Source organism: Adelges cooleyi, unplaced genomic scaffold, assembly GCF_023614345.1.
Source record: "Adelges cooleyi isolate 19-005CV unplaced genomic scaffold, UGA_ACOO_1.1 ACOO_flye_CR_arks_rails_tigmint_CR_PRNA_21, whole genome shotgun sequence".
In the NCBI taxonomy this organism is placed as follows: Eukaryota; Metazoa; Arthropoda; class Insecta; order Hemiptera; family Adelgidae; genus Adelges; species Adelges cooleyi.
The window spans coordinates 10712705-10737763 of record NW_026095871.1 but is presented as its reverse complement, the minus strand read 5'-3'; the positions used below and the strand labels follow the sequence as shown (position 1 = coordinate 10737763).

General features: G+C 28.8%; 3 protein-coding genes and 1 long non-coding RNA gene across 8 annotated transcripts; 2 read left to right on the top strand and 2 right to left on the bottom strand.

Moving 5' to 3' along the window:
* Positions 1-67: 67 nt before the first annotated feature.
* LOC126834132 (probable 39S ribosomal protein L49, mitochondrial) lies at positions 68-1721 on the top strand. The gene is made up of 3 exons (XM_050565841.1): positions 68-329; positions 938-1127; positions 1259-1721. Exons 1-3 carry the CDS (start codon positions 264-266, stop codon positions 1537-1539), a joined length of 537 nt encoding a protein of 178 aa, XP_050421798.1. The 5' UTR covers positions 68-263; the 3' UTR covers positions 1540-1721.
* Positions 1703-15872, bottom strand: LOC126834130 (interference hedgehog-like). Its single transcript, XM_050565837.1, has 13 exons — positions 15531-15872; positions 7079-7180; positions 5871-6503; positions 5570-5791; positions 5333-5491; positions 5128-5268; positions 4763-4852; positions 4248-4467; positions 3783-3942; positions 3489-3708; positions 3214-3426; positions 2890-3083; positions 1703-2801 (listed from the first exon to the last, which is right to left on the bottom strand). Exons 2-13 carry the CDS (start codon positions 7140-7142, stop codon positions 2652-2654), a joined length of 2466 nt encoding a protein of 821 aa, XP_050421794.1. The 5' UTR covers positions 7143-7180; positions 15531-15872; the 3' UTR covers positions 1703-2651.
* On the top strand, positions 13316-14103 carry LOC126834134 (uncharacterized). Its single transcript, XR_007685045.1, has 3 exons — positions 13316-13510; positions 13591-13846; positions 13908-14103. It is a non-coding gene; the product is annotated as an uncharacterized LOC126834134 (long non-coding RNA).
* Positions 15873-17538: 1666 nt separating the features above from the next.
* Positions 17539-24704, bottom strand: LOC126834682 (cytosolic carboxypeptidase-like protein 5). Of its 5 annotated transcripts, XR_007685099.1 has the most exons (13): positions 24256-24586; positions 24101-24196; positions 23870-24045; positions 23608-23770; positions 23348-23529; positions 22818-23074; positions 22416-22753; positions 21643-21781; positions 20797-21004; positions 20527-20730; positions 18818-18908; positions 18630-18736; positions 18191-18314 (listed from the first exon to the last, which is right to left on the bottom strand). XR_007685099.1 is itself a non-coding variant. In XM_050566787.1 (12 exons), the coding sequence occupies exons 2-12, from the start codon at positions 24389-24391 to the stop codon at positions 18012-18014; spliced, it is 2202 nt and encodes a 733-aa protein (XP_050422744.1). In that variant the 5' UTR covers positions 24392-24424; positions 24593-24704; the 3' UTR covers positions 17539-18011. The 5 variants fall into 5 exon arrangements, 3 of the variants coding, with proteins under 3 accessions (XP_050422744.1, XP_050422746.1, XP_050422743.1); XM_050566787.1 differs by lacking the exons at positions 18630-18736; positions 18818-18908 and adding an exon at positions 24593-24704 and having other exon boundaries at positions 17539-18314; positions 24256-24424; XM_050566789.1 differs by lacking the exons at positions 18630-18736; positions 18818-18908 and having other exon boundaries at positions 17539-18314; positions 24256-24402; positions 24491-24507.
* Between the last annotated feature and the right edge of the window lie 355 nt (positions 24705-25059).

The following is a 25059-nucleotide window of genomic DNA, read 5'->3' as shown; positions in this document are numbered from 1 at the left end:
AAATCCTTATCAATAGACTTAAAATGTATTAAGGTGGATTTATCCACCTTGGGTGTCACCTTATCTTCTCTACATCGTGTTTCATACTCATTAACCATCGAGGAGTTTTTCGTATTACTTATTAATGCTTCTAAGATTAAAAGGAGACCGTGGTCTAGCAATTAGTGTATAATTATTATGAACCATTGATTAATACTCATTCAAAAAGTATCAGTAATTCTTATATTCAATATTATTTAAACTGTTAATCAGTTCCAACTATAATGTCTATTCGAATTATGTTGAGGAATACCGTTTCCATGAATAATGGAAGATCATTATTAATCAACGTAAGTTAACGTTTACTTCTAAACATAATTATGGCTAGTATTATATATTATAATTGATGTATTTAAAATCAACTTCTGTATTTTACCTATACGGTATACCACTAAATCTGGATTCATACGATAACACCGGAAAATAACTGTAAGACGTCTATTTATGTACTTGATTAAAATCAATATATGTTGTCAGAATACAATGTTTGTGGGTCAGTAATGTTCAATTAGCTTAAACGACCTATTACGGGCCTACACTGCCACTTCTCTTATAAGGTTTATTAATGTTATTGCTTTATGGCAGACGAGACGGGTTGTTAGTCCGTCATAAAAAAAGTGGTATAGTGGCTTTTTTTCACTGGACAGTTTCTGTCCTATTAAATGAGCCAATCATGTCCAAGTGTTGAACCAGTAAGTTAGCTTACACACTGCCACATGGCAATCTTACCCTTTCAGCTTCCAAAAGAACATAGTATTAGTCAGCTAAATTAAAAATATAAAGTAAAGCTTCTTTCAGCCAGTATGAGCACTGATTGCAAATTAAAATTAAAATATATAATCAAAAAACATATAAACCAAAAATTATACACATATTAATTGTTTTTAAAACTTAACAGACTTTAGTGAACAAACGTGATTCGTCATATCGTTCCAGCCCTATTGCTAACGATCCATCGCATTACGCTAAGTACGAAGTAACTTCAGCTCCAGTAGACTGGCAATATGTCGAAAGACTCTTACCTCAATCAATTATACCACCGCCCCCAGAAACTAAAAATCTGCCTTCTGGGTGGCAACCTCAAACTGGTATTTAAAAGTTTTAATTAATTAATAGTGTTAATACAATTCACAACTTAATTTTTTTGGCCACGCTGTTATTTTTTAAAATTATTTTAATCAATTTAAATAAATATTTATTATTATATTTTTGCTTTTAGCTAAGTTTGGAGATTACCCATATTTTGTGCACCGAACCCGTAATCACATGCTGCCAGTATACTTAAAAATTTCTATGAGAGGAACTAGACGCATTACACAAGTCAATAATGTTGATGGTGACATATGGGCTTTGGAAAAGGCTTTAAAGAAGTATTTGGAAAGATTGTTTGAAGACAAAAGAATTATTGCTTCAAAAGTGCATGAAGTATGTGGTCAATTATGTTTCCACGGTGATCATGTAACAAAAATCAACAATTGGTTACTGAAAAAAGGATTGTAATATTCAATTGAATGATGATTTAGGTACATAAAATAAATTACATTAATAAAAACCATATAAATTATTCAAGTATTGCACTTTTAGTTTCAAGTTTTAACTAAATGTCAATTGTTAGATCTATACAAATTTTATACAAAATGTGGTTTTACGTAGAAAAAATATAAACAAAAAAATACTGTTAACGTGGAAATCTCTTAACAAAACATAAAAAATACATTATTAAACATTTTTTAATATTTCTGTGTATAAAAAAAGTCTCATCATTAATACTATTATTATTTATAATTAGTTAATTATAACTATTTAATTTTAGGGTACACTGAAATTAAGTTATAAATATGTGTTTCTAAAATAATAAAATGTATAAACAAAATCTTAATCTAGATCACAGTAGTACCGTGCATAACTATTAGTTAGGACAGTAATTAACAAACAAGAAATAAATACTTACAAAACGTATACTGAATAATACATCTTTTTAATACTATTATGTTCCACGTACCCATATGATTTGATACACAATTAAAATAATTTCACATGTAAACAAACGGAACAATAATTAGACAGGGACAGTCTAACCCACAAAATTACTTCCTAGTGTATAAAAATTGTTTTATAATTGAAGCATGTCTGATGGTAAAACAATGTTGTTGATATTCTTAAAAAGGCTTTTGTTAACTAATGTATTATCAATATATTTCATGTCAACATGAATAATAATAATAAATCTACGAGTTAGACTGTACTAGCATTATGTCCCTAAAGTCATGTTTATCATGTAACCAAAGGTTAAATCGTAAGGGTGTTATACCCAATTCCTACTTTTCTATGCATTTTATGTAATTCTATGTATGTTATTTTTGTTATGAGTACACCCATACATAAAAAAGTGAGAGGTGGGTACACCAGTGCATACTCTTACGAGTACACCTTTGTATCTAACTATCTCTTATGCATGAGCAATTTTGACAGGACTTTAATATTCAGTCTTGTGGGTTTTCGTCTCTTCTAGCTAAAAATGTTATGCTTTCAAGACCTATTATCAGTCTTTGATTAACTTTTTTTAAGCGACTTAATTTGATTCCAAATTTTGTTCTTTTTTAATTTTGTAGTCAGACATAATTTTCATCTTTTGCATCTTTAGAACGCCATGTTCTTGGAGTATCGGGGGGTACAGGCATAGCTCGCCTGGGCAATAAGTTCATTTCATTTTCGGAGCAATTATTGTTGTGATTGGCCAAGTATGATATCTCTATAGCGTTCTAAATTATAAAAAAAAAAAAAAATTGAATAATTTTAACTAAAAGAAAACTTTATAGTTTTTAATTGAAAATAAAACTCCCATCTTACCTTTGCATCGGGCGCTAATGGGTTACTAGTTATGTTGATTGGATGTATTACATAACCATTTGGCGGATGTGTATGACTATTGTCTGGTGTCATCGGTAAAGTACAACCATTAACTATTTTGCCATTTTTCAATGCAAAACCATTCATTGATAATGGTTCAAGTCCCGAAACCGCTTCAGAACTCTTGTTTAGTTCTTTTTAAAAATAAAAACGGCAAATAAATATTTTACTTCAATAAAACAGCAGCGTACAATTTAAGTTATAACATTAAACATACACCTATTATAATATATACTCAATAGATATTAAAAAAAGCTGTTATACCTGGAGAATGCGAGTGTGCTGAAGAGCGTTTACTATATATGCACACGGTAAAAAATATCAATAAAACAATTGCCCCAATTACAGAAGCTACTGCACCAAGTAGAACATACAGAGATCTCACACCATTAATTGTGGAATGTGAATTACTGTTATTGTTGTTGTCTACTGTATTATCCGTCCATTTCGGGGTATCTGTAATCGATTTAGACTCACCTGCGCAATAGTTAAAATTAAAACATTTCTGATGATATGTCACAAGTTAACTGTATAATTACCTAAAGTCTTGTGTGTAAATATAGCACTGAAGTTAGAAGCTTCGTGAACAGTAAAACTTTGTAATTTTAAATCATATGAAGTGTTTGGAGATAAATGGGTAACAACAAAAGTACGAGCATCTTGACCTTCAACAAGAGCTTTAGTATAATCACCGGCAGTACTTGTTGCTCGGTAATACACAAAAAATCCTTGCACGGGAACCAACACTGAATTCAGGTACTAATAAAAATTAAAAATATTTAAAAACAAGTGTCACAAACTGGTATTAATTCCTTTTATTTCATTATGCTTACCTGCCATTCTAACAATATAGAAGTTGTGTTGACTGCTTTAGCCAACACCAAAGTAGGAGGTATTAAAAATTTATTAGGAGGACCTTTGTTCAAAAAGAAATGATCTGACATTGGACCACTTTTATTATCATCATTCGTGTATACCGCTGCTACACGAAATCTGGAATCATCATTGTAAAAGTAGGCATTAAAAAAAATTTGTTAGATCAGACGTTTACTAAAAATTTTGAGATTTTACAATAACTAACTCCTAAGATATTAGTTATATGATAATAAACATTTTTAATACAGAATACATGGTTTCCAGTGCTTTTCAAAATACTAGAAATCTATTTTATACCTTTTATTTTAGTGAAGCTGTACTTGACATTTTTTTTAAATGAAAATACTTTTTTTTTTTTTTTTAAATATTATTTAATTTCAGTGTTAAATAAAATTAAAATATATTCTAGTGATGTTACTTACACATATTTACGATCGGGTAATAATTTGTCCACTTGATAGCAACGAATATAAGATTGAATATCATCACTACTTGTGTTCCATATACTTCCTGCTGCTACTTCTTTGTATTGCACTTTAAAAAATCTTATTTGTAGCCCATCATTATCTGGAACTCCCCAGGTTACCATTACAGAATTTTCTGTTAGGCGTGTAATATTTGGCTTCGATGGAGGAATCATTTCTAAAAAAAAAAATAATGAAAAATAATTTTGTTTAACTTTAAATCTTAAAAAAAAAACCATAAAAATAAGTAAAAACACATTATGTAGTTTATATTTAAGTTTAAAAACCTCTTAAAATAAATAAGAAATTGTTCATGGAACTATTATACACGCGGTATGTCAGTATAAACAATTAATTTTAATACTTAAGGTAAATATGTTTTTACAAGTATACAATTTACATAACAATCTAAAAAGGTACATAAGCTGATAATTACTTAAGTACATAATACATAATAAATAAATATTACTAACCATTATTTCCTTTCTTTTTTTTGTCTTTCCTACGGTTTTTTCCTTTATGATTTCTGTCCTTCCTATCTCTTTGAGAAGAACGAGTTATATCTATAAACGTAAAAAAAAATTCGTAAAATTTAAAATAAATAATTACATTATTTTATATTGGATTGGTTCTATTTAAAAATAATACGTAGTGTTAATAAATCAATTGGCCTGAGAATTTAGTACATTTTTTTGTTAATGTATCATTATCAAATAGCACCATGGACTGATTGGAAGTAGCAACACAACCCTGTTTTACCATAATGCTTCAATTTTAAAAGCCTTTGAAAGAACAAATCAAGCATTTAATTGGATAGTCTGTTAATATAAATACTAACCATCGTAGTAAAGTTGCTGATGTTGTTTTGGAGTTACTTGTAGTGTGGAAACCCAATAGGAACATCCTAATGTATTGCAACCAAAACATTGAACAAAACCAGCATGGTTTTTTTGAGTGTTATTTAATGTCAAAACGCCACCTTAAAAAAATTAATTTAATTATTAAAACAAATTTAAGATCAAAACAGTCAATTTAATGTTTACCTTTAGCAAGTATAGTTGAATCATTTGACACCGGTTTACCATTAAGGTACCAGGTAATTTTCGGAGTGGGTGTTCCTATGGCTTCACATCTCAATGTTTCTGAACTACCTTCATTTACTGTTACAGGTTCATCTGGTCCCGACTTAATATATGGCAACTCTGTAATTACATATAATATTTATTTAAATATGTCTTTATGTTGAGAAGCAAATTTTTTACTTTTAATCGTTTACATACCTTGAACTTCAAGCATAATTTGATGTTTAATTATACCATACGTATTTTCCGCTATGCATTCATAAATGCCAGTGTCCTCAATACTAAGATTATGTATAGTTAACAATCCTGGTTGAATAATAGTCTTGTTATTATTTCTGAGCTCGTTTTTATGAATATCAAGCCAGTGAACTGAAGGCACTGGGTCACCATAAGGAGCACATTCCATACTGACGTTTGAATCTAAAATGTTATATTACATTTTTTTTTTTTTAATGTTTATAAGAACTAAGTAATTTGGATATGTTTTAACAATAATTACTTTTTTGTGCAATATATTGAGTCGGAGGTTTGGTTATAAATTTTGGAGGCAATTTAGTGTAACTCGAGCGCACATCCAAGCTTAGTAACATAGGCGATTTTACCATTTGCGTCACAATAGTATTAGTTGCTGTACATGTATAATTACCCCTGTGCTCAAATTGTACATTTTGTAGTAATACTGAGCCAGCGCTAGATACAGGGATGGTCCTAATCAATGGTTTTCCATCTCTATAGTACTCAATTAATGCAGGAGGGTCACTTTGGAGTGGCTTTCCACAGTTTAAAGCTACTGTGTTGCCAGGAGATATAGTGAGTTTTTCCCCATTAGTTAATGATTGAGTACTGAATTCTTTAATAGTAGCCAAACTAAGTGTCGCTGCAGTCGATGCTAAAGCACCAGCACCGAAATCTGCTACACATTGGTAATCTCCAGTTTGAGATATATCGTCCACTTTCACAACAAGTCTTTTATTTAAACTAGAATGGCCAACATTTGGTAATTCTTCAGAGTTATGAAGCCATTTAATATTTTCTGGAGCTATGTTAAGATCACAATCAAAAAACACCTCATCATGAAGTGGTGCGACAAGAGATTCGGGTGATCGAATAAAATGTATTCCAATCCCTTTAGCTAAAACAATAGTAAAAAATTATTTGTTATTTATAAATATACAAAATACATTTGAACTTCATAATTTTATAAGAGCTATAATGGTAATACCCACAACATCGTATAACTGGATGTATGGTATATTGGGTATTACCCGGTACGAGATTTATGGATAACTGCTTGATTTAGAAATGAAAACGAAAGAGGACAATATTTTAGAGACTATAACATATCCTTTTAACTAAATAATTCCTTAAAAAAAAAGTTGTATAAACATATTAAAAAATGCCTTTTTTGCGTGGTTTTTCGATTTTGAAAGTTTGGCATATCAGTTGTTATATTGTACAATTTTTCATCTATATACTCTATTATTATGCATGAAGAAATCAATCCAGCGGTAAAAAACGTTAAATCCAGACACCCGACACAATAAAAAAAAGAAAACAAATAATTGCAAACCCAATCGGATCTGCATAGAAAAAAAGTCAATTTAGTGGAAAACTTAATTAATAAACACTGTCTACAACAATAATATTATTTTACTATAAGTTTGAATTTCGATTTGATTTAAAATGAAGATTTCAACAAAAACTTACCCAAAGTTTGTGTTGAACATTTCAAAACGACAAATATTAGGATTAAAATACCCCAATTACTCATGATGATTTAATCTTCTCTACTCCATGATATGCGTCCTCCTAAAACAAATAAAAATAAAATTCGTTAATTTACTAATGCATTAGGAGTTAATAATGTATAATATTATATACACATTTACAATAGTCATTAGTGCATTTTTCTTTATTAATAAGTTAAGTAAATATAATTTTGAAAAACTCGGCATTACTATACATTTTGTCTTTAAAACAATTTTGTAGCGAAAAATTCGAATCCGTATAGTTGCTATAGAAGGCCATAAAAAATGCACAAACGAACACACACATCCACGAATAAAATGTCAAGTAATTCTATTTTCGATTATAATTCATAAGGTCTTACTCCTACCCCAATATTCGAGAAAAAAACATTTTCTAGGGAACCATAGCTTCCTCTTTTAGGAAGCAATATTAAACATTTTAAGGTAACATAAAATATAATATTACCATATAAGTAAAAAATTATCGATTAAACAACAATGGTAGATGAAGTCCTTTTTTGTATAATCAAAATGCAGATTAAATAAAACCCCTCCGTTTTTGGCAGCCTGGTTTTGGACGCAATCCTCTACACTATCATGCATTCTTTGCGTTCATAAGTTATCCATGGGTTTATGGTTATCTGTGTACGATTAAAATGTTTGAACACGTGTATAGTTAAAAAAAAATAATAGTATCCTATTGGTATTATAACAAATGTGGAATTAATTACAAAATTCAGTAGACATTGTTTTATATTTTATATATTTATCATTACAGACGCTCTCCCGTTGTAAAACCAAGGACAAAAGATATGCGGGAACAGGAATGTCACTTAGTTGGTTTTTATATTAGCGGAGGTTGCGGCGGTTTAAATAAATCACATTGGTCGGTCATATCACTATCTACTAGCGTATTATACCAAAACGTGTTTTTGCACGCAATCTTTGAACATACTAATGAGATTAAAAAAAAAAACATATTTTTAAAAATAAATCTCACAATAGTTAAATTTGTTGAAAGATATTAGATTACTTGATATCCATTTTCAACAGGTAACTTTAAACTTAAGCACGTCCCCATTTGTTTTGCTTGTATGGATTCGCAATTTAAAAATATTTAAGAGGATGGTGGAGCATTGTTCGATTTGTTTGCCTTATTAAGCTAGGATATGTTATTACTATTATTATTTTAAATAATCACTATCAGACCACACACAGACTACCCCCTTAGCATTTCACTATTGTTTCAAAAAAAAAAAAATCATGAAGGCTTCAGCTTTCATAGTAAATAAAGTATCCGATAACATATAAATAACAACAAAACTATGGGGGACTCGGATTTATTTATTTTTATTAAAGGGAAGAGGGAGTAGACGATCAGAGGGGTTCAACCTCCTCTGAAACTATCCAACGATATATTTTGTTTTCGGTCATGCAAGAACTCCAATAATAACAATTAGTCTTTGCCGAAAATTATGTTGGATACGGTCATGTGAACAAACAATAAGATAAGACTAATACTGAACCGTTAATTATGTCTGACTCGATGCTTCTAAACCGATTTATATTTTATTGTAGTAATTAATAGCTAATGAAAAATGGTAAATATCTATAAATAAATTATTCAAAATTAATGACCCAAGGACGTTTTAGTAAAAATTATTTAACATCCATTCTGATAATCTATCAAACATTCTATCCCATAGCTAACATTTTTAAGAAATTACAAGTTAGTATTCAACGATTCTTGAACAGTTTCATACTCAATCGTTATATTTTTTTCATTTAAACCTTGATGTGGAAATTTAAGTTTTGCTAGAAATACTACTATTTAAATTAATTCAATCTCAAAATTCAGACTATAAGTTTACAGCTAAGACATCAGGTACAGATTCATATTCGCGTTATTCATGATATTTAATTACGATTTTGTTTAAATATTAAATTTATAAAATTTACAACATTCTCGTGTACGAAGAAGGACGTCCCCCTTCTGATCTAAACAAAAGATTTACTTGGTATCGTTAACATAGATGTCCAATGGTAGCTGATTTTTGAAATGAACTAAAATGATTACTATGCTTTACTCGTTTAGTTTTGTGAAGCATAAACAACAAACATGCTATTTTATGGGTCTAGGTATATTATTATAAAAATATTATCAACTTTGCTGATTGAGCAGAAAAGATACAATCAAAAAGGATTATAGATAACAGTTCTTACTTTTTAAATAATATCACTTTATAAAAAGTGTATATTTCTTTGTAAACAAGCACACTATAAACACGGTTGTCGGTATAGTTGATAAAAACATGTATATGCACACATAGAAAATACGCAAAGACAGAATAATAATGTGTGTGGTGTTCTAAGGCAATATTTATGCGTCTGGGTTGGTTAGTAAAATGCTGTGCACACAAAGTGGTAACAAGGACAAGCAACAACGACGACCACATTGAAATAAAACAACGGCCATACACATAATATAATATACAGTACATACATATATATTCTATACTCTATAGCATATTATTGTTGGCTGCCCAAACAAGAAGAATATAAAACAAACAAAAATAATTATGAACAAAATTCATTTTCGGATATATGAATAAATGCTTATAAGAATCATACGAACATCAAACACTTCAGTTTATTTTAAAACCATTATTGATCGTTATTTTTTGGCATAACACACATTAGTTAACTTATTTATAAATGACGTATAATAACGCATATTTTAGCGATAATACGTTTTAATTTATAAATGTCAATAGACTTAACAACCGTAATAAAAAAAACATGTTTTTTACCATACAAATTTTACTACATAAAGTACACTTCTTGCTTATTTCTTGTTAACAATCCAAGTTATTCTTTACCTTTATTTTTAAATATTAACTCCTACCATAGAAAATCATAACAAAACGGTTAGTTGATTTTAATTAAAAACATAAAAATTGTAAAGTGTAAACGCTAGTAGGTATACATGTTTTGTCTTAAGCCGAGCGCACCTGAACTGGTGTGCAACAAAACCATCCACAAGAGACGTACAACAACCGACCTGGAATGCTGAATCTTCCCCAACCCGAACCTGCTATTGGCTGCTTGCTGCTACTACGACTACTGAAGCTATCGCTATGTGCTTCTATAGTCAACGGTTTATTTATTATTATCATACATTTATACTATTCCTATTCTCTCCTTCGAATTACCCCGCATTGTTTTTAAAAGAAGTACTTTATACCCGTACGCAGTACACAGAATACAATTTAAAAAAACAATACCTTCTGCTTAATAATAATATGCAAATGCGAATTCTTAGTTGGCGTAGTATACACATAATGGCGTTAGAATTGTTTCCAGACAAACGCATTTTCTAACCGTGTGCATAAACCAATAGACAGCCATGTGCTAGGTGTATTAATTTAGTATAAGATTAATCGAAAACACACTTTGAGTTCGATTATCATTAATAATATCCACGAACCAGACATAGTATAGTTAAACACCGCACTTCAGAAATGATGTCAGAACTTTATACTAACCAGAGATGAGCAAATTTTAAGTACTCACTAAAATGATATTTTTTATCTTGTATATAAAAATAAATAGGTGTTACGACCTTATCGCGGTGAAGGGGGTAGGTAATACTATTTTTGAAAATGTTTGAATAATTAAAAAAAACTAATAAATTATCATCGAGAAAATAAATCTAGGTACGACTAATTACCACCCCAGCCCGCCACAACAAATAAAACAAGTAGAAAACATTATGATACATCATACATATATATATTTATTTATAAAGGGCCAATTGAAAATAATAACGAAGGGAGTAGAGCACAAAAGAATTCCACTTTAATTGTTTAAAAAAATAGACACAGACATACATGTAGTAGGTAATCGGTATACTTAAAAAGGAAACCGGCTCTTATATTTTCAAACAAAAATAATAACAAGTTCTTAGCTAAAAAAATGCGAAAAAGATATATATATATATATATATATATATATATATTTACTGAGTACTGTCTACCCAGTAAATATATAATATAATACTGTCTAATAAGTAGGTAATACTAACAACAATTATTAAATTTTAATGATAGAATGTACACATACCCTGAAACCCCAGATAAACACGAATACCCCTTTCAAAAACCGTACAAGTGAAGGGGGATTTTAGTGGCCGATTCCTGATCAATTTAACTGGCGAATGTAATAAACATTTTAAGTACCAGCTTGAAATAAAGACACTTAAATAATTTATTAAAAACTATACACATTTCATGAATATTTATTTTTAATTTTAAATATGTATGTACAGTAAAAACACGCGCAATTTTTTTATAACATTTTTCGAGGTATATTTATATATTTGGTAAACTATAAACCGGTTAAGTCTCTTAGACAAGTGTGGATATATTAAACTTGCTATTTGGTTTTTGTTCAACCTAAGCTGAATTTGACCCTACGGTATATTATAGACACAGTAAAAATTAATAACGGCGTAGCTGATGGCGACCTATTCTTATAAAATCCTATGGGATCAAGACTTATGGACTACAATAATACCATTACGGTCGCGGAAAGTGATTTATTTCAGAGATTATTACATACATGTACAACCGGTACAAGTGATTTAGAAGCGCTATTCTACCACTGCATTATACTGCCTGAATTGACAGCCTCGAGGCGCTTTTCTTTTACGGTTTATCTTACGTGTTTTCGGAGTTCGGTGTTTCTCACCGAGCGATTGATATCGTTCTTGTACCTGTATATGCATATGTGCACTTAAGACATTTTGTCGATGTCGGTATTATAAGAATGCCTTCCTTTTTTTTTTTTTTACTTGTTGATGTATGCGTAAGTAATAAAACGAGTTTTCAGAGTACCTACACCACTGAAACAAGAATAATAATCCGACAAAACGAAGCTACCTCTACCGACGCCGGTCGCCACCACTACCATCCCTAATTAATAATGCGCGTCAACTTGTAATTGTCGTTTACATTTAAGACGGGTTAAGCAAAACTCACACACTAATAATAGACCGACAGATATTGTACTGGCAATATGTCTATACATACTTACATGAATAATGTATAACTTATATTATTAACATTATTATATTATACATAAATTACAATCGCTCGGGTCCACAGCATTTTGGTACTAAGAAACCTATCGTTTATATTGTACCTTTCTTCCATAACACGAACCTTCTTATGTATAACGCATTGTCGCGCCGGAGAGATTACAAAATAAGTTTCTTTGGAACTGACAAACAATGAGTGGTGTCGTTAGTTACGGGGAAAAAATGATCTACCAATACTTCATTCACCCATTCACTATCATTTGTGGCGCTTCTACTTATATGTGTTAACGCGAAGAAAACAAGAGGAAGTCATACAGACATAGAAAGGAAAAAAGATAGATGGGTATATAGAGAAAATGTATTAGCCGACACAACAAGTGTTACATTTTGCACCTAACTGTAATATCCGTGTTATTAAAGGCGATGGGCGTATAGCCCGAGGGTTTAGTATAACAAGTAATAATAACTGACAAAGAGGAACAAAACCACCGTGTAATTTTCACATATAAGGGACTGAGGTACATGCTGTACATACACGGGCCTTATTGTAGTTTGTACTGATACGCCGTTTTATCGAAACACGCGCATATAATGTATAGACGAGTATGGTGGGAAGAAGAGCGAGATACGGAGTAAAAAAAATCAAAATCTCGTTAGACCGTCGTCGTTATTTATAATGTGCACTGGTGCAACAATAATGTCCCGTCACCGATTATTAGTACACACTGCAGTCACGTATATTATCTTTTTCTTTTTTTGCCAACGTCTTTTTATCTTTAGAAGCAAAATATATTTAACAAACACAATGAGACCGGATCGAGACTACTGGAATGTTTTGGGTTCCACTACCGACTGCGATCCCGCTGCCGTTTACCTGTCATCCCACATGTCGTCCCTTCCTTTCTCACTACACAAATATTATTATTATTATTATTTCAATGTAAGAACATATATTTTTCATTTTGTACTTCAATCTTTCTTATTCATTCTCTCTGCAGCATTTTAATAACACACCGTTCGTGATGGCATAAAGAATAATAAAAAAATAAAATAAAATAGTGGGTTTACTGTGTACCGGAGAACATTATGTCTGGAGCTACGCGCACACATAAATCTGTGTTTGTTCGCCCACATAAAAACTCGGACAGCGGACGCTGTTACAGTGGTACATCAGTGTTGTTTCGCGTACGCTGTAATCTAAGTTTTCCAACTAAAACTCGTAATCAGTCAGCAAGAAATAAAGAAAGAAATAATGCTGACTAATGATAAATCGAAAATAAACCCTATAAAATAGTGATTGAAAAGAAAATCTATATTTAACACACAAAACTTTTCGTCGAAATTAAAATTTCATTTTAATTATTGGTTTTCAGATATTATTGAAGTGCAAGACTATGAATTAAAATCATTTATATAATGTTCGTGACCAACGAGACGAAAATGAACGAAACACGTTCAACAACAATAATAATAGTAGAGCATGAGTACTGTGAAAAGTGTCACTTTTTTTGTTCTTTTTAAATTTGTTCATGGGTAGACCTAAAACGTCTATAAAAAAAAATATAATAAACATGGGATGAACAAGCAAAGATACGATTGGACTCCCATCATGAGAGATATACAAGACAAGTATGTGCATCATGATTAACCACAGCTGTCCGATGTTTTTAATGTGCATTGTGGCTTCTAGGCCCACAACAATAGATCCAATATTTTAATAATGTAACACAATGGCTGTTCCCACACTACAAAATATATGGAAGAAAAGAACATTTTTTCGGAGGTATGAATCATCACATTGTAATTAAAATCGAGAAAATAAAATCGCTGATTACATGGCACAGAAATAATTCCAATATTTAAAGTATGTTATACTTCAAATCATTATTCTTACATCATTAATAAAAACGTAAAATAAGTTTTTCTACAAAAATACTAAGTGACTAGTATTTTATCGAGTACATATTTGTAAAATACAAATGTTACAAAAGTAACATAATAACTCAAAATAAATGTTTTAAAACCAATATTTTTTTGGTGGTATTATTTTATATAAAATTATAGATATAGTCCAAAATTATATGCATTAAAACTGTGTCAAATATGATGCAAACATACAAAGAAACGATGGCTAAATATGGTAAAAAAGCTCAACGTGCATTACAAATTACATTATCTTGATTAAAAGTAAACATTTTTATAAATAATTTTAAAACAATGTTAACATGTTACCTATAAAAAATAAAACAAATGTTTATAGTTTAAAAATATAATTGCTTTACCATGAATCAGTGCAGTAATTTTTTTACTTAGCAAAATAATACTCAAATTAAAAAAAAAAACAATTTTGATCTTATGCAGTTTAGTAAATATAAACATATTTAATATCACATTTCACTAAAAACCAAATTAAGATTTTTTTTTTTATAAATATAATATGTTAATTTATTAAAAGTAATATGCATTTATGAACAAACATGCCTAAATTGTATTAATAAATTAAATGTGTAAATATATATACTTAGCTCCACGCCACTACCGTGTCACTAGAATTATGTATTTACACAGGGTAATTTATTAAGCATAAGACACTTATTTTCTCTTAAAATAACTGCGATTTTATAGTTTTTCTTTTTTTAAATCTTTTTGTTTAGGTTATCTTACAATAATAGACAGTATTCAAATTTTTATAATTTTTTGCACTATCAGTTTTGAAACTATTTATCACACGAATCTATTATTAAATATAAATATTCGACCAGTTTATATTATTTGGCTTTGCATCAGATTATATGGTATTAGGCTTAACTTAAGACTTATTTAAAATTGTATATTTTTCTGTAAATTTGACGTGCAAATCAACTCGGGTGATGAAATACAAATCTGAAAAATGTTGGATGACTTAATTTTTATACAGTGCCAATTAATAGGTAGCCAATGTGGAATTTTACCAAAAACCAATATAATGACCACCCTATTATACATAAATTATATTTATAATTATTGACAAATAATTATATTATTAATGGTAAAAAAAATATACGTTTATATATGATAACTAATACCTACGTCCTACTCGTTACATTACTAAAAATATTTTCCCAAAAAAAAATTATTATACTACAATGAAGTGTATAATAAATAATATCTAGCCCAGAACAATTGTTAGAACAATGTCGTCTAATGGAATAATACCTATCCACAATCCATAGTTATCTTAGATATCCAAAGATAATAATATCTTAAACATTTACGCTAAATGATTACAAAAAAAGTATTCTTAGTATATTTTAAAAAATAAATTGTGACTTACTTAGATTTTGTAATTATCCATTGCTCACACAGGAATTATTTTTGCTGGTAATCCTCATAACAATAATATCATGATTGTGGTAAGTATAATAGTAATTATACTATTCTTTTATTCAACTTAATTAAATATTACATAATAATTTTTAAAAAAAATGAATACATAACAATTTATATGTATATATGTATTTATCACATCACAAATAATTACAAAAAGTTATTAAAAAATACTGTGGGCATACTGTAGTAAATACCAAGAAAGTACTCATATCGTGTCGCGAACGATCAACGAGAACAAGTGAACAGTCACCTGCTGTCTTGCTATCGAGTGTCGAGTGCCGACATGCCGACAAACGAAACAGGTTCAAGAAATCAACGCATGCGCATTAAAGGTTATGCGCCAATGTTTACCAGGGCCGCCGATTCTTCTATTCATAATTACCGTGCACAAGAAAAATGTAATAAAAGACTATAATATTCTATATTATATTATATTCTTAGGTAATATACCACAGAAAAGATTAAATGTTTATAAGTTACTCTGTTGGGTTACTGCAAGTTCTTTATTTAATTCACAAATCAATAGCTTGTAGCATAGATTAATTGATATACATAGATAGACGAATGTAGATGGGTAGTCCACGGGCATATGAAAATATGCGACAACCGTCATGAAAACGAAATGGACATTAGACGCATTTATATGATTAATATTTAGGCTTACGTCCAAAATTCGGTTCTCAGAAAAATATATGACGTGGTCTATACATATATCTGTAATCTATGTTAATAGCTGTTGGTTACGTTATGTGTTGCACTATTTCATCAACTGAATTTTTAATACTATGTTTTATTAGATGGTTTATGATGATTTGTATAATTTTATTGATTATCATCATTCGGCTATAACTTTCACATTTTGGGAAGTATTTTTTAAAGAAATACAAATTATTAGATTAATAAATACTTTTTTTATGCATTTGCATTAATACATCTTTTCAGAAGCTAGAATACCTAATGGTTTTCGTGAAAATTCGAATTTTTGTAGCCTTAGCCCTATTATTTTATAATACATAATACTAAACCAATGTTATTAGTTACCTATACTTATAAATATAAAATAGGCAATTTGTATAAAACAACATTTTAATGCACTCATTAATCAGGCCTCTGTCCTGCCATTGAATATTATTGAGGATTGAAGAATAGATGACCAAATAGACAATATATAATTATAAATTTGCAATTTTATCGGTTCGCGTGTTATCATAATGCGTCATTAAATAAAAAATATTAATATTTTATCTTATTTTACAACGATCCGCTATTTAAAGGGAAAAAAAGTTGATTATCACACTTGACAACTACGCGGAGAAAAACCTCAATCTTAATTCCTAACACAAGATAAAAAATAAGATTGAAGAAATTGGCTTTTCTGTACGACTAACAATTAATATACGTCATCTCGAGCCATATGAAATATTCTAAGTAAAGCACATCTTACATACATTAGTTAAAATCGAACAAACGCAAGACATTGTTCATTGTTTCATCTGTCAGAAATACGGACACTACAGATCGTCCTGTGCTTATCCCTCTAGGTATGTTTAATAAATCTCTTCTGTCCTACGCACAAATCACCTCAAACCTCTCACGATTCCCAAAAATATTTACCAATTTCATACATAAAAAGTTGCATTGGGTTTGCTTAATTACTTTAAAAACACCATCATTACAGCGAAACCAACTTGCCTATTAAATTTTAAATATAGATTCAAAATGACCATAAAGCTATCTAAATAATTAGGTTTTACGTTATTTGAAATACATTTCATTGTATAGTTTTATTATTAGCCATTTAATTACATTTTTAAAATTTTTTTACTAATTAACTAATTTTAATAAAATATTGACAATGTAGAATTAGTTGGATCAATAGACATTCCATTACAAATTCAAAGTTGTTTTCATTATTTGAATGCGATTAAAGTACATAATAATTACAGTCATATTTTATCAAATAAAATAATTAAATAAGCTTTTGTTTTTTGTTAAGGACAATATTAAGTAAATGTAATATATTTTTTGATTTTAAACTGACTAACAAGATGTATTTTAATATTAAATCGATAAAAAGAAAAATATAAATAAAAAAAATCAACATGACAGTGCTAACATAAATAAATAATAAATATACTTGGTAATGAATACGAGCAGTCTTATAGAAATATTCTATTATTCTAAAAAATTAATAGTTGAACTTAAAAGTATTTTATCTTCTATACACTAGTTAACGAAGAATTTTAATACATATAAGTATAGTATTTTAATAGTAGTAGCATCTCATGACATGCCTCATAAGGAATATCATTTTGTAACAAAGAGTAATTTTATTAAGATTATAAAACACAAAACAGGGTATAAATATTAAGTTAAAATATAACAAAGAATTTCTAGTTTTAGAAAAGTTAATAAAATTAATAATTTATTTCTTATTTTTTTGTTGATCAACTCCCAAGATCCGCAAAGGTGTTAAATCAATTTTTTTTCCCAATCGCCACAACTTTAACGAATTTTCTGCAGTATTAATTATAGCTTTTTGTTTGCTTGAATTCATTTTCCATTTCTTTCCATTTTTTTTTAATATTCCACCAGTTTTTGTTTTTAAAGTTTTACGAAGTGCAGCTGATTTGACTAATGGTGGTACAGGTTTGGTCATGATGGGCGTTAACAACTTTGACGTAGTAGGTTTCATAATATCGTAAGCCATTGGGAGAGGTTTTATTTTCTGTAATACATATAATTCATAATTAAGTGCATGTATAATAAATAAAAACGATTTATATGAAATAATCTAACTACTTGTAACATTTATTTTAAATGGCATTAGTATTTATTGTTAAATATAAAATTAACAATATATTAATATCATATTGATAATGGCTTACAAAAACCTTAAGACATAGAAACTTTTAACATAACATAGCCCATAGGTGTGTGCTGGCATTAAAGCCTAGTGATTTTTTAATAATGAGAACCACAGTTATCTTAGGGAGATAGTTAACAGTGGTTAGGACTTAGGTAAAATAAGTGTTACAATTACTTGAGAAATAACATATGTAACCAGAAACTGTGATGCAAGATTTGAAATTCAAGTTACAAATATCCATTAACACTAGATAGTTCATGCAAATGTCTTACAACTGTAATCTGAAATTTTATAATCAGCACAGTAATCAAAATATAACTAATTAGCTCAAAAGTTATTTTTGTCATTATGAATTCACCTACCAACAGAAAACAGCCGTGTAAAAGAATGAAACAGATTTGCCAAATTGTAATTTTATGAGAGTGCACCACGGCTGCCTCTTAATCTAAAACACTTAAAATTTAATATTTGAATGAGTTACAAAAATCCAGTATATAATGTATGCTCATTGGCATAATTTATAATGATATAATTTTTTTTCAGTTTTAAAAAGTTTGCAAATTTTGTTTTAAATAATATTGTATTCATATAAAAATAGAAATGATAATTCAATTTAAATAATTAATTAAATATAAGTTTTAACTTATGTTAAAAGTACCTCAAATGTGGGCCGTTAGTATAAGTAAAAATAGTACCTATGCCAGAGAACAAGGAAATGAGGGAAGGAGTTCAGTGTTATAGTGAGTAGGAAAGAACCATTTGAGATGGCAGAAGAACAGGAGGAGAGAAGATTGGATAGAGTACAAAAGTTTGTGTAAGAAAGCTAAGAATGTGGTAAACAAAGCAAAGTTAACATGAGGCTGCCCCAGGTCACATTCTAATTTTGACCGTTTTTGTATGCAAGTTGACGTGTAATAAAGGGCACAAAAAAAAGGTCTTGCCTCTGGGCACTTTAGTTTCTAGTTACGCTACTGAGGGTAAAATAGTTTTCGTAAAGAGTCTATTGATTAAAACAAAAGTTCAAGAAAAATATTCTTTCCTTACAGAAATCAAGAATATCTTTCTTGTTTTAAAAATCTTTTAGGCTTGACTTTAATCAAATAATAAATTTACAAAAAATTCTGGGGTATTATTTTAAGATGTGACTACAAACAATCAGGAAATATGTTCAACCTTTCCTCCGAAAAGAAAAGTGAAAGTAGTTTTAACTTTTTTTTTTCTCAGAGTACCTACATTATTACTAGATATTGGTTGATGATATATAATCTATCTGATGTATATCTAAAACATATAAAAAGTGTTTTTAGTTAACACTGTTTACACCCTTTTTTCTAGTTCTTTATTAGTATTACCAAAACAAATTCATCATTTCATATAATTGTTTTAGGGAAATTTTTACACAAAATAAGGAAATTGTGTTGAAAATTTATTTATTCAGATTTAACCCGTGCACACACCTATGAAGGAAAATATACAAGTAACTACAACCTACAAAACAAAGCCAATTACATATTGAATAATAGCTAAAATAATAATTTAATACATTGCCAAAACGCCATAATGCAAAAAAATATATAATAATTCTTACTTATAGAATAATTTCCATTTACTACACATAAATGTTGGAAATATCTGAGAAGCTCTATGCAACCTAAATAGGTTATTTAATTTATTTTTGTATAATTATATAATATTATGTTAAAGTAATTAATTAGCATACTAAAACAAAACAATTTTGGAAAATAAACAATTTTATAACAGGGTGATTATTTTATAATTTTCCTAATATATTTTAATAAAAAAAAGGTACTAATTTATCTTTATAAAGTAAAAATGATTGAGTATTTTTTTATAAATTATATTGGATTTATGAAGTCAGAAATCATTTTTTTAAATTTAATATAGCACTATTTTAGCTAGTAGCAGGTGACAGGTAAAATTTTAATATGACAATATCAAATATTAATTTGTTTTAATATTAACAATTAATTAAAACAATCACCCTGTGTAGAGAAGAAGTATCCTCACACACAACATAATAATTATAGTATAGTATATTATTAGGGCTTACAGTTTTTGGCGTACTAGGCGTTTCAACGATTATATTGCTTAATGATCGCGATCCCATACGTCGATTACGACTACAGTCGTTTATTATTGATGAACGCAAATGTTCCCTCAGTCCAGCTAATGTTTTAAACTCACTATTGTCTAAACGACTATTAGGATTTATGTTTGACAAATCTAATATAGATATACACAACGACTTTCCAACCTAAAGATGAAAAAAAAGCAATAATAACACAATAATAAATTTATTTATAACAATAAACAATTTTACTTGTTCATAGATGGTTGGTGTGAATTTTGGTGGAACGAGACTTTGGATAGGTCTCCTTTCGGAAACAAAATGTACTGTATGTGGAATTAAATTTACAAATCTGCCAGTATTATAATTGCATTCCAAAGTGTAACTACGAATCAATCCTGTATATTTGAGCACAGCAACTCGTCCACTGCCTTCTTTGCTGAGCCCAAATTTTTTATCTCTGAAATTAGTTAGAAAATTAATATGATGTTTGATTTTAAATATATAAATAGAGGTCTGCAAAAGCGAGGCAGTCAATTTTCATTTTATTTTGATACAAAATAAAAACTTAACATTTTACATTTCAGAGTTTACAAAAATATTGATGTATTTTACTTATTGTTCCAATTCTACATTGTACAGTGTAAGTCTAAAATGTTTTATATGTATTACATAAAAGTTCTTATATTATAAAATAATAGTTATACTTTGGTTTTTTCTAGTAAAAAGGCATATTATTATTATCAGTTTGCTTAATATCTTAGAGGGACTTAATTTAAACTCAAACTCTTATTTCATTTCTAATAAAAATGGGGCCTGAAGTACTACAGTCTACATTGTCAATTCAGTCTAACAATAAATAATGATCAAGACAACTTTTTGTCTAAAATCTGGATTACATAATGGTAATAAAACTAATATTAAAATTAATAGACTAAATAGTGTAAAATCAATAAAAGGATATTGCCTATCTATATTTTATTAAGTCTATAGTGATACGATCAACGTCGGTAAGTAATAAGTTAGTAAAATAATAATTATTTTATATAATATAACTGGTATGCACTGTAGATTGACTAATTTATAAAAAAATCTTACTTGGAATACATGTTACGCTCACTGAAATTACAAGACGTATAATGAAAATGTTGATTGTTTATAGACATTAACTTTGGATATACCATGCATTCAACATTGTTTAGTATATTGTCAAAATTATTACCATACATGAAAATTCCTAATACAAAAAAATACAAAATTAAAATATCTCACTGCTAAAAAATTGACATGGTATCATACAAATTAAAAATATATAATGAGATTATTATATTTAAAATAAAATTAATAAAATAGAACCAAAATATTTAACAAAGAAGCATTGCCCATACTGTTTTTTTTTTATTTATAATAACTAGCCATTAAAATAAGATATCTAAACTATTTTACACATATATTATTTGAAAAGTACAACTTAATTTTTAATTGTACACTTAAAGTATAATTGCAAATTGTTCTACTAGAGTACTTAAAATATTTTTTATACAGTTATATATTCAATAAAATCTTACTATCCTATTCAACCTAATTTCAGGAATATATTAATGGATCGCTACATGTTCTTTTACTAAAATATTTATATTTATTACTTTTTAGTACACTTATAACTTAATCAGATTTAAATAAATTGGCTCATGCGAAAAAAGATGCAGTCTATTTTGAGCATTTCCATTTTAAAGGCAGCTAAGCCAGCGAGGTGTACCTCATTGTTATTTTGTGCAAAAAGACTCTCCAAATACTATTTTTTATACTCTCAAATATATCTAGATGGAGTTACATCCCTTATTGCACTAGATGATTAAAATTAAATTAACCTTTCTTAGATGCATGGCCGTGGAAATCAACGTATAAGTATAATCCTGAATCGAGTCCCTTATTGACTATCAATTCTGCTGTACACGATTGGCTTTTTTTCAATAAATTATTTAATGGTGTTTGATCGGTAATCATTGATGGTATTATTTTATTTGTATTGTTAAACATAATACAATCAGATGCCAACATGTCTTTTATTTTAGAATTTAGCTCTTCATCGTTGTCTGAAGAACTGCACAAATTGGATTCGGATGTCTTAATATCCAGCACATTTGAATTTTCTTCAATAAGTTCATTTCGTAATTCATACCCAAAATGATGGTATAAAATCAGTGACCTATAAAATATTACTGAATTAACAAAACCATAATTATTTACTATGGTATTGATATTTTTTAAACCTGGCAGCGTAGATAGATGGATGTAACTTTAAAGATGGTTTGAGGTAAAATCTGTTAAGATTAATACCTCTAGTATCTGTGCGATAAAAACCTCTAGCTACTCCATCTGGATTTAACATAGGAATAAGCTTGAATACGTAGTTTTGCCTAAGTACACTGGCTTGTTCATCTTTACTAAGTAAATATTTTATCAGACCATTCATGACAAAACTTGAAGGAGTTTCGCCAGGATGAACCCTAGCGCTCATTATTATTACCTAAAATTTTTAAATATAATTAATGTATCTATTGTATAATTTATTTAAAAATTGTAATATTAAAAAAATCTCAAGTCTATGTACTGATTAATGAGAATAACAATTTAATAAAATACCTATTGGCAATACTGTTTAGTAATACTACATATAAATTGTTATATCCCAGGGAAATATATATATATATATATATATATATACATACTTCCATTTTAATTTAATTTAATTTTTTTATTGTACAATAATAATAATAATAGTTCAGTAAATTTTTTTTACCTTTTTATTTTTGAAAACATATGGTCTGGGTTTATTTTCATCTGGGAATAATCCAAATAAACGACATTCTCTTTCTTCTGATGCACCTTTAAAGGACGTAATAGTTACTAAATCAACTGAACGATCCTCTAATGACTTAACAATAGTTTCTCGGTGAAAATATATGTCTTTCTCATTTCTTTCTACATATTTTTTAAGACTCAGTTTTAATAAAAGAAAATTTAATACGAATCGTAGCTTTTAGTATAAATATATAATACCTTTTAAATCTGAAGGAAGAGGAAATTGTTTCTCATAAAAATTTAAACTAGTACACAAATCAGTATAAGTATAAGGATAAGTAAAGGCGTAATATGTTGTTGCATCAGGGTTTTCTAATGAACGGTGACTAAAACTCAACACAAACTCATGATTATTATTGACCTTAAAAACATTCAATATAAATCTGTTTTAGTATTTATGATTATTATAACTATTATTATTATTTATAATAACTTCTTATGCATTTATAAAAAGTGGTACCTGATAAATAGGTATTTCCTTAATTCTTGACCAGGAAGCTTTAGAAAATTTAGTGTTAGATTTATCAGATTTTCCCATATCAACTTTACATACTGGAGCCATACCTTGACTGTACATTTTACTTTGTTTGTTCGAACTAATCAAGTTTAGTCTTACAGCCATTCCCGGAATACCTCCTTTAAAAATGGTTTGATTAAATAAATAATTTTTCCTAAATTAATTTGCCTATACCTTTTATAGCAAAGTAGAACCATGATCTGTAGTTGCATTCAAACTCTGTACCGCCGCAATCCGGCTTTGTCCACAAATAGAACTCCAAGTCATCATCTACAAATATAGAGACACTTAACATAAACCTACTTAATAGTTATTTATTACCATCGCACCAATGCCAGGCGTTTGTTTGCGCACACACTTTGCTTGAGCAAGGTTAGCAGATTCAAAGTTGCTAAGTATTGTGAACAGCTCATAAGTAAATACACCCGGTTGAATTTCGGGTAGGTCTTCTGACGTAACATTCATTCTTAAGACTTCTAGTATATTCCAAAAATGTATCTATGAATTACCATTTAACACTTGCATTTGACCTTATTATAAATAAAACTTAAAGCTTCGACTAACTACAGTAATTATCGAAATAGAATAAATTGATTTAAGCCTTATCTTGAGCAATTTATCTGCGTCAACATGAAAAACATTAGAATATGTTCCAAATGTAATTACTTGTTAATAATATTTATGTATTCTGATCTATTTTCAAATATTCAAATAATCATCATAACAAAAAAATTAAACAAATTTGGTTTTTATCAATAGTGAAAACATAATAATAATAAATTATCGAATGAAAATATAAATAAATAAATCCACAAACAGCTGATCGACTTGATATTTACCGTGACCTAATAAACAGGTGTATCAATAACTTGTGTTTTACATTTTTACAATATGGTGGCCAGAGTACTCTTATGAGGATTACACAGCTGCCCGAAAAAACTAACAACCATTTTACGGTTATCACAAGTTGCTGACACACCTATTTTTTTTTCTTGATTTACCGTTGTGTGTCATACAAATTGACAAAAAAAGCAAAGCAGCTGACCTCTGGTGGCAGCGGCAGAAACTCTCCTATAATAATAACTGATGAGCTGCTATTATATTTTCCTCCATGCTTTTATTATCCATAGTCA

What these genes read in the sequence shown, in the direction of transcription:
- LOC126834132 (XM_050565841.1), top strand. Translation starts at nt 264, where the DNA reads ATGTCTATTCGAATTATGTTGAGGAATACCGTTTCCATGAATAATGGA. An exon ending in GAAGATCATTATTAATCAAC is followed by an intron (nt 330 to 937) that starts GTAAGTTAACGT and finishes AAAACTTAACAG; the next exon opens with ACTTTAGTGAACAAACGTGA. An exon ending in TGGGTGGCAACCTCAAACTG is followed by an intron (nt 1,128 to 1,258) that starts GTATTTAAAAGT and finishes TTTTGCTTTTAG; the next exon opens with CTAAGTTTGGAGATTACCCA.
- LOC126834130 (XM_050565837.1), bottom strand. Translation starts at nt 7,142, where the DNA reads ATGAGTAATTGGGGTATTTTAATCCTAATATTTGTCGTTTTGAAATGT. An exon ending in TCAATATATTGCACAAAAAA is followed by an intron (nt 5,792 to 5,870) that starts GTAATTATTGTT and finishes ATAACATTTTAG; the next exon opens with ATTCAAACGTCAGTATGGAA. An exon ending in AATTATGCTTGAAGTTCAAG is followed by an intron (nt 5,492 to 5,569) that starts GTATGTAAACGA and finishes ATGTAATTACAG; the next exon opens with AGTTGCCATATATTAAGTCG.
- LOC126834682 (XM_050566787.1), bottom strand. Translation starts at nt 24,391, where the DNA reads ATGAATGTTACGTCAGAAGACCTACCCGAAATTCAACCGGGTGTATTT. An exon ending in CAAACAAACGCCTGGCATTG is followed by an intron (nt 24,197 to 24,255) that starts GTGCGATGGTAA and finishes CTATATTTGTAG; the next exon opens with ATGATGACTTGGAGTTCTAT. An exon ending in CCATCTATCTACGCTGCCAG is followed by an intron (nt 22,754 to 22,817) that starts GTTTAAAAAATA and finishes AATATTTTATAG; the next exon opens with GTCACTGATTTTATACCATC.